This window comes from Gambusia affinis, linkage group LG12, assembly GCF_019740435.1.
Source record: "Gambusia affinis linkage group LG12, SWU_Gaff_1.0, whole genome shotgun sequence".
Lineage (NCBI taxonomy): Eukaryota > Metazoa > Chordata > Actinopteri > Cyprinodontiformes > Poeciliidae > Gambusia > Gambusia affinis.
This window is the reverse complement of record NC_057879.1, coordinates 17,438,215-17,452,291: the sequence shown is the minus strand read 5'-3', so window position 1 is coordinate 17,452,291 and position 14,077 is coordinate 17,438,215. Positions and strand designations below refer to the sequence as shown.

The window sequence follows — 14,077 nt, the reverse complement described above, 5'->3', positions numbered from 1 at the left end:
TATTTTAATTGAGCTGCACTTGGTTATCTATTTATTTCACAATAAAAAATAGTTCCTTTCTTCCATAGTGAGTTTTTAATAGTCTGAAGTTGTGTCTTTTGATGTATTTAGTTTTATAAATTTGTGTGGTAACAGAGTGTTTTAGTGCATGGAAGTAATGGATTACATTAAGAAAAGTCTTGAGTCATTTGTGGGATAGCAAATTGTCAATATTGTGCTGAGACCTTCATTTTGGGCAATATGTTTGGAATTCCAGACTGGCTCTGTTCAAGTTGACATGTGAAAATTCTCTGCAATGCCAAGGTTTTTCCCATAAACGGACAGTCCAGCTCAGGCCCAACCCCCAGCCCCAATGTAAAGGGATAGATTACATTTCAAGTATTCACACCATAACCTTTCAGTTTGCCTTTAGTATTTTCAATACAATAGGAATACAATTTTAAACAGCATTCTGAATTAATCTATTAATTATCAGCCAGAAAGGGTAGTATTTCACACATGTGACCCAGTTGTTTACATTATTTGGATCCAGCTCAAACTCTGACCAGGAGTGCTCCCCAGTTGCATTGCTTATGCTGGAGAGGAAGCTAGATTTCTTAATAAGACCCTTCTTAGTTTCACTGCAAAACTCTGAGGCTTATGGGGTTTAAGGATGAATTCCACAAACTTCCAAGTAATACAGGAGAAATATTTAGTCCAGTGGAAATCTCTGCCAGTTTTCACTCAAATTATGGCGCAAATGTTAACTTGACTACATTTAAACCTCAAACCAGTGAGCATAAAATCTTAACATGTCCACTTCCAAGTCAAGGGAGATTACAGATGTGTGTTTCAGACATACTATTGATTCAGAATGACATTTAGAAATATAATTTGGATTTATTTGAAATGTTTTACATGTTGTGCATAAGAAAATTACTGATTTCTATTTCTTTTTATTGTTATCTTGTGAGTATGTTGCTTCAGGCTTCAGTAACAGCTGTTAGTGCAGTATGATAGAAAGACTGCCTTAAATAGTTAGTTTAATTACTAAAACACATAAAAAAAATCTGTCAATATGTTGACTGAGCTGGTTCAGTCTAGTGTATTCTTAATATTTAGAAATCAAAAGCTTAGCATCTTACATAGACATTTTATTTAAGTGGTGCATTAGTTCATTTGTGGAGTTTCAGTCCATCAGATTGTATAATGACTGTTTAATGTGTGCAAAAAGGCAAACTAAACCAAGTCAGAGTCAGAGATATGTCCTATTTAAATGTAACACATCATTATATAGTTCTAAGAAGGTTTTGTATGTAGGTTTTTAATGAATAATAAATTTATCCCATTTTTACAATCTTTAATGCGATGTTGCTCTCCAATTGGAGCATTCATGCAAAACAAACAAACAAACAAAAACAAAACCAAAAAAAAAATGCTGCCTATTTTCAGATTGTTCCCAATTAAAGAGAGACCATTCACGGTTTTCTACATTTTAATTAAGAGCTAGTGGTTAATTTGATACATTTAAATTAAAATTTTACTAATGAGAATGTAACAGATTAGATACAAGAGACAGATTTTATATGAGTGAAATCTAAGCACAGTCATTACACAAAGAATAGTAAAGATAATAAATATCAGATTTCTATCTAATATACATGTTTTATAACAGCATATTACAAAAACTTCAAAAATCTTATAGTCCCTGGTAAGATGGATACTAAAAATATTTTGTTTTCAATACCTAAAATTCAATTATTGTGCAGAAATGTTATCCTATGTCTGTATTATTATTGGTGTTCATGAAGTTTATTTTTGCTCTTGTTTTGTTTTAATCCTGTTTTCGTGTTAATCCTGTTTTAACATGCAGCACCCACTGTCCTGCATATTTTAGGTGTTTCCCTGACTCCACTCGCCTGGCTTAAATAGGTGATTAAACACAAACATGAAAGACAGTGGGCTCTAAGGACCAGCAATAAAAACCTGTGCAATGAAAGTATTGAATAATATTCATATTAAGTTGCTTTTTTGCTACAATTTAAGCAGTAATATTTCTCTTTGTGCACATAATTTTCTTCCTTTTACCTGAGATTTGAAGCAATTTTCAGTCAAACAGAAACGTGGTTTAAGCACAGAAGCACCAGTGACTGTGTTTTATGGGAAATTGAAAGCTATTTCAATTTCCCAATTTCCCAGACTGCAGTCTTCTCAGTTGGAGCACACTGTGTTCAGTACATCTTATGTCTGTTTGTGTTTCCTTAACACACAAAAATGCCTGAGCATCTTTATCCTTGTCTATTTACATTAGCATTTATTTAATTAAATCTTAAAATGCACTTAATGATCTATCATACATTTTGCCTGGGCAATGATCCAGAAATATCTTATTATATAATTTTGGAGCATTTCGTACTGCATGTTTTGATAGAGAAATGTTCTTATGTATTAAGGAGGTCTGCAAGATTTGTTGGAGAATTAATTTCATTTTAACTTTTTTCATTAATTTAATTGAGGCAAAAAGGTCTTAAGATTAAACCAAAATTTTTTTGTTTTGGTGAAACAAAAGATTTTATTTCCAGGGCTCCAAAGTGAAATAATTACAAAAAAACCCTTCTGTATGTGGTTATTCAAGAGAAATAGTTAAATAAATGCAAACTTGGCATGTCTGTAGTGCAAAAAACATTTTTATTATTGTAAGAAATTATTATGTAAAAAAGCTCTCTATTCTGGGTGCTATGAAAAAAATATTTTATAGCTGCCCAATTGCAGAAGTGTTTCCAAGGTAAAGTTATTGAGCAGGTCAGTCTATTGGGAGCAATAAAAGAGAAAATGCTTATCCGAGCTCTGACTGCACCCTGGAGATGTTTAACATTCATATGTTACCACTGCTGTTGTGATAGGATACAATGCAAGAGCAATAGTCTGTGTTGGTTGGTTACTAAAGTCATTTAGATATTTCCTGTGATATAGGAGCAAACTGGTTCTGAAAATTACCCCCTGGGACCCTAGATTGGCTAAAAATCGCAATGTGACTTAGTTTACAGATTTTACAGACTTTTTTTATAGATATGCAGAGAAATACATCTTAGTTGCATCACCTAAATGTGTATACAGATCCATATAGACTTATCAGATTTCAAGTTTTCAATAGACAATCAAGTTTACATAGATTAAGTGCATAAGCCTCTGTGTGACTCGTCTCAAAACACATTCAAGTTGATAATGCAGGCAAGGGTTATTTATTGATGTCAGGAAACCTTAAAACTGTTCATGTGGTTTAAAGGTTTTTTTATTGGGATACCCAAGAAAGTGCCAGATTGAACACAGTTGTTCTGTCCCTTGTCAACATGTTGCTTTGCAAAGCGGACTGGTGAAATAGAAATGCACTTTTTACTTGCAAGAAAGAAAAAAATCATTATCTGGAGTTATTTCCATCTAAAAAATCAGATATTCTTTTTCTGGAATTTACATGAGCATAATTCTCTACACTTATTAAGGTAATTTATATTACTATTTACAGTGATTCACGCAGCTTGAGATTGGATATTTGAAATGCAAAGGAACATAGTAGGCGATAGTAGGTGAACCTGTATTTTTTCACTGCCTACAAAAAAGAAATTTTCCAAATAAATTATTATTACAACAAATTTTATATGGCACTTATAAAATACAGGTGGGAAAAGAACATAAATGGTCTGAGACGGAGGAAAGTCAAGACCGAGTCAAGACTAAGACCAGCGCTGCGTGCTACATGACACAATAAAATGTGAAATATGATCCAAATTGCTAACCAAATTGATCTGAAAGATTAACATTCCCATAAAACACCTATATATTAAATACTCAGAACTAAAATAAATGTAACCAATATTAAAAGCAGAACAAACTGTTTGTTCTGTTTATCTAAAGAGATAATGCCCTGGGCATTTGCCCATATCATTGATGTCAGAAATCACCACTGTCTGCACTATTAAACATAGCAATTCAGGCAATGCCCTGACGGTAAACAACGCTCAACTATGAACACTGACCAAAGCACTAACACAAGTTGAGGTCTGAAGCTCAGTGGAGGACCTTAGTACCCTCTTGATTTTCACTATGCTTAAATACTCTTTTGTTGTTCAGTGTATCACCATGTTAAGTGTCAATTATTAATCTTTTCTGTCTTGGTTTAGCAAACATTTTCATCACAGTCTACTTTTTCATAAAATTAGCTGTCATGAGGACACTGGAGCCCTCATCGACCCATTGACGTGCATGTATGAGTTTTAAGAGTGACGGTTAAGGGGTTAACTAAATTTGTCATGAGGACGCTGAAATATCTTTTCTCACAAGTGCTATAGTCAAGGTGACCATCTGTACAACACTGATCTTCAGCATGCAAAACTGAGGGGTGCAATATTATCAACGAGGAAGAAACACCTTGAATAAATATGAGATGCCTAATTAGTCTAGAATGGAGTTGCTTTATTTAGTAGGCAGTCACAATCAGGGGGTGTTGTAGAAAGAGTGTCCTTGTCCTAGTTCTAACAGACTGCGGGAGACTTGATTCCTTTGCCTAACAGAGGAAAAATGGTTGATTGGAGTGGTGCCCTCTACATGTTTCACCTTTTAATGTTTAAACGTTTTCATCACTGATTGCAATGTTGAGCTCAACTCATCATTTACAGCTTATAGTGCAATAGTTTAGTTTTATCACTTCCTGAAAGAGTTCCTTTAAGTTTGTTGTTATGGAATCAAGTTACATTTGGTAAAATACTTTGTTTTAGTTTTCCTCAATTTGTTACACTTTGTCACATTAGGGTTAATACAGTGCAACACAATGCAGCACAAGGACTGAATAGGTCGAAAGATTGGTATGCTGAATGGACTCAGTATGGATTCACATTCAATTATTATCAGTTCCCCCTTTTTTATGTCAAAATAAAATATGAGGCTGAAATAATCGATGCAGGGAAGGAGTTGCTTTGCTGACTGTGTGTCAGGATTGTAAATCACATGGCTTTGCCTTTACAAGAGCTTTATTAAAATTTTCAGTGACTGTAGTGAGTTGATAAAAGTGAATCCAAAAACAGCAGACAGCTCACCTGAGCTTGCATAAAGTTCACCTTCATCAAAACAGTTTATATTTTATGTAATGGATCAAACAGAAAAATAAATAAATAAATAAATAATGGAAAACTGTATGTGGTTTACATGTGTTTACTAAAAATAAATCTAAAACGCCTGGCATGCATTTCACCTCTCCTGAGCCAATACTTTGTAGAGCCAATCACAGATATTCCAGCTGCCCTGATGTTCAGGATATATTCTGCCAGTTTTGTAAATCTAAAGTGAATTTTTTGTCCATTCATCTTTGGAGAATAACTCAAACTATGGCTGATTAGATGGAAAACATCTGAAAAGAGAAATATTTCTCGTCTTATTGCTGATTGTGTATTGGATTTAGGCGTGAAGTTCAAATGAGACATTTTAACAAATGGATATTTTTTGCATTACCATGATCCTCTTGGCTGCTTCCATGGTCATTGTTCTCTTTTCCCGGCAGTTTAGTTGGGCATTCATGTATTGGTTGGCTGGTGATATTGGCAGACAATATCAAGGCAACATGTAATTGCAAAGCTCTTGACATGGCAATATTTATTGCAGTTAATCCAAAATTTTATTTATTCTCTTGTTCCTTTTGCCTGATCAGATTTTTTCGCCACAGCTTTACCTCTGACTATTGTGTTGTGATGTTGTTTGTTCACTAATTCTCCCTATCAAATCTCTGAAACCTTCACTGAATAACTGTTTATACTAAGAATAAATTGCAGACAGAATCTATTTACTAATTAGGTGAGTTCTGAAGGTGGCTGGTGGTTGACTTTATTTACAGTTGTCAGAGTAATAGAGGACTAAATAGTAATGCATGCCACATTTTTTCGGTAGTCATTTGTTAAGGAATTCAAAAACATGTATCCTTTCAACTAAAATGCAAAATTTAAGTAAAAGACATTGAGGTTTTTGGTTGTGATGTGATAAAAACTAAATGGGTGTGAGTACTTTTGCAGGGCACTGTATTTCACATAAGTACTGGCATTTATTAAAACTCATGGTCCTAACATTGGAACCACCTAACCCCTAACTACTATCTGTATTTTTAGTTGTCTTGGTATAGTTATTAATATTTTTTGAAAATTTCCAAAGCATCTGATTGTTACATAATATGCTGTAGTTTTAAGCTTTTGATGAAAATTGAAATGTTACATTTGATCTGCTGCACAGGAACGACAGCCCTTTCTTGCTTACATAATGCAAAAATTATCCTCTTAAAATTTTAGGGAACATTGCAGTCAAAGCTATGTGCTTTGTCTGTTTAAACACACACACTTACGCAAACACACATATCCTTGTACTTCTACACAAACTGAGAACCTTGTATTGACTTCCATTCATTTTAGCCACTGTATTTATGCGTAACCCGAACATTTTCCCCAACCCTAATCATTACTAGTCTATTCCTAATCCATACCTTTAAGTCTAACTGATAGAGCCCAGTAGAAGTGCAAAAAAATGTGAGGATTGGGAAAACGTCATTTCCACTGATGACCTCCCGTTGTTGGTAAATATTGTGAAAGTGGACCTCTATAAGTTGCATATACAAGTACATGCAAACATATGCATGCACACACAGTTTCCATCTGGGACAAAAGTGCTGTTCTTTAGGCTTACGACCAAAGCAGGGTATAATTAGGAGCTAAATGCTGCTTCAAGTCAGAATGTGGTTTGGAGGCATTTCCAAAGGACAACCAGTCTTGTGGTTTGTGGTTTTTATCATCAAATGTAAATTGCACAGTTGAAGAGGAGTGGCACTGACTCATAGAGTTTAGAATATCCAGGGACCTCATCCGCTAAAACATTCATGTGGTACAATATGTCAGAAGTAACATATTCATGTTTTTTCCAGATAGTGGACAGACGGGTAAAAAGTAGTTTCAGCACAGTTGTAATTTACTAGCCCCAACAATTTTCTGAAGAAAAAATAAAACATAGTTCTAGGTGGAAAGTGCAATACCCCTTGGGACAGGACTTTGAATGCATGCCAACAACAAGGAAGTGAATGTTAGCCTATGGTGTAAAGAATGGCAGATGACCAAAACAAATACTTAAAACAAACATTCAGCTGTATTTGCATAAAAGAAACTCTTCATGGCAACTAGAGTAAATATTATTAGAGAATTATTTATCATCCATGTGATGAGGTGTGATCTGGAAAATAAAGTTTAAACTTTATAGCTAAGTTTTTCCTAATAACTTATTCCCACTGAACAATCAGTGAAAAGAGAGGGTTTTTATTAGAAGGCTTTTTTGAAATATAAACATTAGTATGAGTTGTGCTTCTAATCACACTGTTGTGATCCAAGAGTCTATGCTTTCAGAGCAAGAAAATAATGCTGTATAGCAATGTGTGTGAACATTTTGAAACAAAGTTATTACTTTATAATTACTGTGTCATTTATATAGTTAAGTGAACCTACTGATTCTTTAGGGTGCCTTCACCAACCTTGAACCACATTACATTTGCTCTCTCTGGGTCAGAATGGAGTCTCAAGTGGAGGAGTTCAACTACATCCATTACTTGTTCAATGGATATAAGGAAGAAGGAAGAACAATGGTAGTGATAGGATAGCATAATAGATGGATAGACATCATTGCCTCTAGTAATATAAACTCTGCTCTGATCTCCTTAGTAAAGAAAGATCAGTCTGTTTGCTGGCCATTGTGATTAGCTAGATAGTACAGAAAATATCAGAGGCAAGATTGATATTTATGTTTATGCTTGTGTCATGATTTGCTGGTGTGAGTGGTGGAGGCAGACGCTGAGACCCAGGTAGGATGAATGGTGATGAATTTAATGATGAAAAGTAATCCAGAGAATCAAAAAACACAAAGTCCAGACAGCACAAAGAGCGGCTGCAAAAGCTCTCAAATGTGACAACCAAGACTGGATGAACACGAGGACCCAACGAGGAACAAAGAACACAGGTGGAGTTAAATACACAGAGGGTAATCAAGGAGACAAGAAACACCTGGGAACAATCAAGGGGAGACAGGACAACACAGAGACACAGAAACTCAAAATAAACACAGAAAAGGTACAGATCCCGACGGACGGACGGACGGACGGATGCCTTCACATTGGAGGAAATTCTTGCTACAGAATCTAGTTGCTCTTTGCAGTATCCTGGGGGCTATTAAGAAGCAACATTTTTATCACTATTGATTGAGCGTTGAGGTGACTTTGTGCATATACAAAACCTCCATTATGCACACAACAAAAAATGTGTCCCAAATGTGTTCAAACACAGTCATATTCTGATAGCTACTGTAAGTCATTTAATAGTGGGGTCATCATGCTGTATAAAAACCTTCTTAAAACAGGATTTAAGACCTACATCAAAGTCTTGTTTTCAATCAGAAAGGGTAATGATGTGTTCCTCAAGACTGCTGTGCCTTTTGTTCCACATTAAGAAGAACCAAAAGTTGCCTGTTGACTGTAGGTAATTATTTCAGAAGTGTGTGGTTCTTGTGGTCTGTTTTAACTTCCTGCCTTATCAAGATTTTGTTTTGTGCTCTCTAGAAAAAAATCTACCTCACAAAGCATTTAACTCTCTGATTCACTGCTCAGCATTTCAGGAAATTACTCTGGTTAACCAGGACCTTTTAGAAAAAATAAAATAAAAAAAAAGAAGAAGAAGAAAAGCAAAAGTCAATCCACAATGAGGGTTTGCTAGCAACGTAGCAGAAACCCAACGTCTGCTCTGCATTTGAATGGCGCCTGTCCATATGACTTCATTTCTGGTGTTCAGTTAAAAGAAAATCTTCTTTCATCCTTTTTTCCCAACTTCCTTTGAAATTAACACATGCAGAGTGAAGCTGTACATTTTAGATTCACTCTACAAACCACCCAAAGTGACCAAATGCCCAAGCAAACTGAAATCCGAATGTATCTTCATTTTTTTAAAAAAATTAGTTATTAAATTTAAGTGGCACGACACTGTCAGAGCAGCCTGAATACATTTCTGCCTTCTGCCTTATATTCTTGCAGGGCATTGCAGCTGAAGTCGTCATGCTGCAGTTTGCATAGAGAAACAAACTTGTGGTTTATATACTAGACTGGTGATGGAAAAACACACAGATACATGATGTATATCATTTCAGTTTTTTATACTGGAACAGGCCCAAAAGTGGTAAACAAAAAGAGACTGTGTTTTGAATCAAATACAGTAAATAAGAATGTTCATGTTTCTCCCCGTGAAAGTTGTGTTTGCCTTGGAGGTTTGGACTCTGGCCAGCGCAGGAGGAATAGTTTTCAGAAATAATCTGAGGGCATACTTATTACCCAGGATTCTCCTCCTGAATTTGCAAATGATACTCTTCTTCCTCATGTTTGAGGGTAAATTAGAAAAAAAAAAAAAAAAAAAATTGTTGTTTTCACAAAAAAATGAATAAAGAGAAGATACATTTGTTCACAGTTTCTGATTTTATTTTCAGCTTAATTTCCAACAAGCGTTTCATCTGATAGTTGCAAAATACTTATTACAAATAGTGAAATCATTCTTGCTGCATGAATATTTTCACTATCCGTAGGTGGCCATTAATTGACTGAACTTTCACCTAAAGCACCATTGGGAAGTTACTGAGGTGAAAATTGAGGTAATGTCTCAGGAGCTGTCAGTGGAATATTCTATATTGGCATAGTTATTCCAGTAAACAGGTTGTATCTATCCTTGTTCGTCTGTGGTCAGATGTTGTTCCATCTGTGGTTGTTTACCATGCAAAGCCATAAACGTCTTCATTCTGTAGCCTTATTCAGTTCCCAGACTGGACATCCTTATTTCTGCACAGAAAGCAATGAAAATATTGATGGATTGAGGTATTGTGGGTTTGTATGGAGAAAACCCACAAGAGCTTGGTATTTTTGCACTTTATGTAAAGACTGCAAAAATCAGAGACTAGCTTTAAAGGCAATTTATGCCAGTCCTTGTTCCCAAATTGTCAAAGATTTTATTTTTTCAAAATATAGATAGATAATCCAGAGTTCTTTTATTTTACTTCCAAATCAGGATATTATTTGGATATGAAGGGTGAGAGTGATGTTCAGTTTATGTACTTAGGATTCCACTGCTTTTAATATATCTATTTTGGCAATCTGAAAGACTGAATACAAACAGAAATTTACTAATGCCACCCTTTTTAAATATTCTACACATAGTGTCTTCTAATTCTACCACTTCAACGTCTCTACCTTTTATTCTGTTTCCCAGAACTTTTAGTGCATTTTATTTGTAATGCATGTTCAGGAGTAAGAAAAAGTAGCACGTAATGTTTGGTGGAATCAAAATAATAGTTGCAGTAATCAAGGAACACCAAGGCTTTAAAGCATCCTGGTTTCAAAAATCACTAAAATCATACTTTTCAATCATGCTTTTCTTGGCTTATGGTTTAAAAACCTCTGTGGGTTTCCTGAGAAAATGCTGGAATGACTGGACGATTTATTTTTTTCCTGTTGATGCAAACAATCACATTGGTGTAAAGCTATATTACTATCATAAAATAGAAGCAATTTCTTGAAGTTTTTAGTGAAACATTATTGTGCCATAAAGTTGTCATTCTGGCCTAGACCTAATAAGGACAAGAAAAGCACACTAGTTAGGAAAATTGCAAAGTTTAAAGCTTACTTGGGTTATAAAACAATCACATTGTGCATGGAGCACTATTCAATTAACCATCCAAAAACTAAAAGTCTTGGCCCAACTGAAAACGTCCTAATACATGGCTATAAGTATAAACTGATAAACTGGTCAAGGAGATCATATATATATATATATATATATATATATATATATATATATATATATATATATATATATATATATATATATATATATATATATATATATATATATATATATATATATATATATATATATATACATATAAGGAGTAGCCTAGAGGTCTACCGCAACTCTAGAGGAGCTCTATAGATCCTTAACTGAGTTGGGAGAAAATCAATACACAGTGCAATTCAATCAAATTTGTCCTCTATGGAAGAAGAGCAAGAAGAAAGACATCCTTGAAAGAAATCCGTAAGATGTTTCTATAACCCATGTGAGGAACACTGCAAACATGCAGAAGATGAAACCAGAAACTTGGATTAGAGACAATTATGTAAACATTTGTTTACAGTAACTTAGGTCAAAATAGTCTAAAAGTTTACATTTTGGTCCATGAAAAATCTCTATGTAGTGGAAACTAGTACTGCCGATTACCTGGACAAACAATTCTCACTCTAAAACAGGTTGGGGGGAGCATTGTACTGTGGGGAGGTTTTGTTTGGCAAGACCAGGGAAATTCAGGGTCAGAGTTGATGGGGAGATACATGAAGCTTATTCCTGGTTAATGTTTACAGCTGCCCACCATCCTGTATGGGTTTGACCTATTATGCAGAAAGGAATGGACAAAAAGTTCAATCTCAGTCTCTAGATCACCAATGCTTGTAAAGGCAGACACCTAAAGACTTCCACCTCTAACTCCAACAAGAGATGGTTTTAGAATGTATTGGTTCAGGAGTGATGAATGTTAATGTATGCTCCCCACATTTTATTTTTATTTGCAAAACATTTTGAAAGTTAAAAATAATTTTCCTTCCACTTACTTATGCTATACTACTTTGTGTTACTCTATCAGTTTAACTGGTAAGCATGCTTTTGAATGACACTCTATGGCTTTAGTGTGTTTACTTTAATCCACACCATTTTTAACAATTTTGACTTTTATGGATCTGCAATATGCATTTTATCCTTGCTCATTTTTCTAAATAAATACTTTTCCTAATCTTATTTTAGCTATATCTTAAATATAAATTCTTTTTATCGTTTTAAGAATGAATGTTTTCTAAACTCTTTTAAGCAATTTCCCCAGGTTCTTATTTCCATTGCTCTGTGTGGAAACATTACTTTAGCCCTCCAAACAAAAGGAATAAAAGTCTTGAAACAGCAATATTAAAAAGTATACTCATTTGTTCTTATGTCCTTTAATCTTCAGCACCCAGTGAGCATATTTATGTTTTTATTTCAACCTTTCTCTTGTCACGCACTGTTAGAAATGAATGTTGCTGCCTACAAAGCAGTCACATTTGTCACTGCCTACAAATGATCCGCAAGCAAACAGCAAGTCAGTCAGTGTAACCCATTAGAATGAAAAATGTTTCCTTGACTGGCAAACCACACCTGAGGCTCCACGTCAATCGTCATTACATAGCTCAAAAGCTCAAAATGCATAACTGTGAAAAAGCTTTTAGGAATACATGCTGTCAGTTTTGACTTTCATCATACACACACAGAAACAGTGGACACAGCAAGCACAACAAAAACTGCAGCTATAAACAGCATGTGAACACTGTTTATTCAAGAGGAAGAGTCTGTCTGATAGGGCATTTTCATATTTATTCTTTATGGCATCAAAGACAGAAATAAATACAGCACTGGACTTCCAAATGCTTTTACATGTCCTCCTATGAGGTCACTGTAATCTGACCTTCAGGAGACGGAGGAGTCTGTCAAACATCCAGTCACCACGTGTTATTATAAAATATATTGACATTTAATTTCTCCCCTTATGGAACAAATTGTAGGGAAAAACTAAAAAAAAATAACAATTCAAACAATCCCAATCTTACTTTTTTGGGTTAGTAAATATCAGTCAGTTTACTGTTAGAAAGGTAACTTATAATTCTTATTCCAATAGCACATTTTCTGCTTAATGATAAGCTATATTGTCCATCCCTACTACTAGAAACCCTTTCTTAACAGCATGAACTGTCAGCCTAACGCTCCAGCAGCGATTTTGTCTTCCTGTTTAGGTCACTTAAATTCAAAGGCTCTTGGTTCTAATTTGGTTTGTAGCAAGGACGGTTGTGATTTGGACTGACTTGTTGCAGAGCCAAGAAAGAGCAGATGAAAGAAACATATAAATACCCAAATTTTTCTTGCAATTATCAGGTTAATAAAATGCCTCACTCACTTTAACATTAATTGGCGTTTTAGGGTAATTCAACATGAATTATTTAGAAACATTTGGTGAATTTGTAAAATATAAATAAACATTGTTTAAAGATTGTTATCTTTGTGGTTTTATATATATATATATATATATATATATATATATATATATATATATATATATATATATATATATATATATATATATATATATTTCAAAATATTCTTTATGTTTCTTGTAGAACCCATTTTCCACAAGATTTTGTACCTGATTGACACTCGGTCTTTAACACAACAGTAGTACTTAGTATTAGAGTTCTTCCTTTCCTAAGTCCTCTCCATTGCTCTCTTTTGCAGGTTTATGCAGATGATGTGCTGACAAGAGAGGAGCAGATTAGCCTGTTGGTCGAAGCTAAGAGAAAATGTGAAGATAACATCAAGTCAAGGGGTAAGATACCAGGTGAGTAGAGTCTGGCTCTTTGCCTTTGGGCTTCTGATCCTTCAGTGAGTATCTTAATTTTGTCAAACTTCAATATGCTTTTGGATTCAGATCGAATTTTCTATATTTAAATAACTCCTGATGCTAATATGTTCCTATCCAAAAGTGAAATACAAAGTGTTGCTCTTATCTTATGTTGCTGTACAAGCTTTTATGAATACACTACATAGGCACTGTTAGCTGTGCTATTGCACTTTATGACAATATGTCTATTTGTATGTATAGTTACAAGACTGATGAAATGTGCAATTACTAAGAATGGTAATTTCATGTCATTCATCTCCAAGCCAACTCCAGACCAGGAAAAATCTCCCGTAATGTTCTGTATTACAACCAATTTTAATAAGCTTCCGACAGAAGAAACATCTATGACATCTATAACAGCATCATGAAGAGGATGCTCAGGATTGTTCATAATTTTCTTGATTTATGTAAAATCATTTGTTGCACCATCATCTGAAGAGGTTTGACAGTAGTCCCCAGAACCAGCCTTCTTTAATTCAGCTTAAATTCAATTCAAAAATACATTGTTGATCTGGATAGAGCACTC

The 14,077-nt window shown here is 34.5% G+C and overlaps 1 protein-coding gene across 1 annotated transcript in view; it reads left to right on the top strand.

Moving 5' to 3' along the window:
- Positions 1-14,077, top strand: part of pth1r (parathyroid hormone 1 receptor) — a 54,795-nt gene that overhangs the window by 15,538 nt on the left and 25,180 nt on the right. Inside the window, exon 2 of the mRNA XM_044134790.1 lies at positions 13,386-13,488. Within this exon, the coding sequence (XP_043990725.1) occupies positions 13,386-13,488 (103 nt within the window). The remainder of the gene's footprint in view (positions 1-13,385; positions 13,489-14,077) is intronic.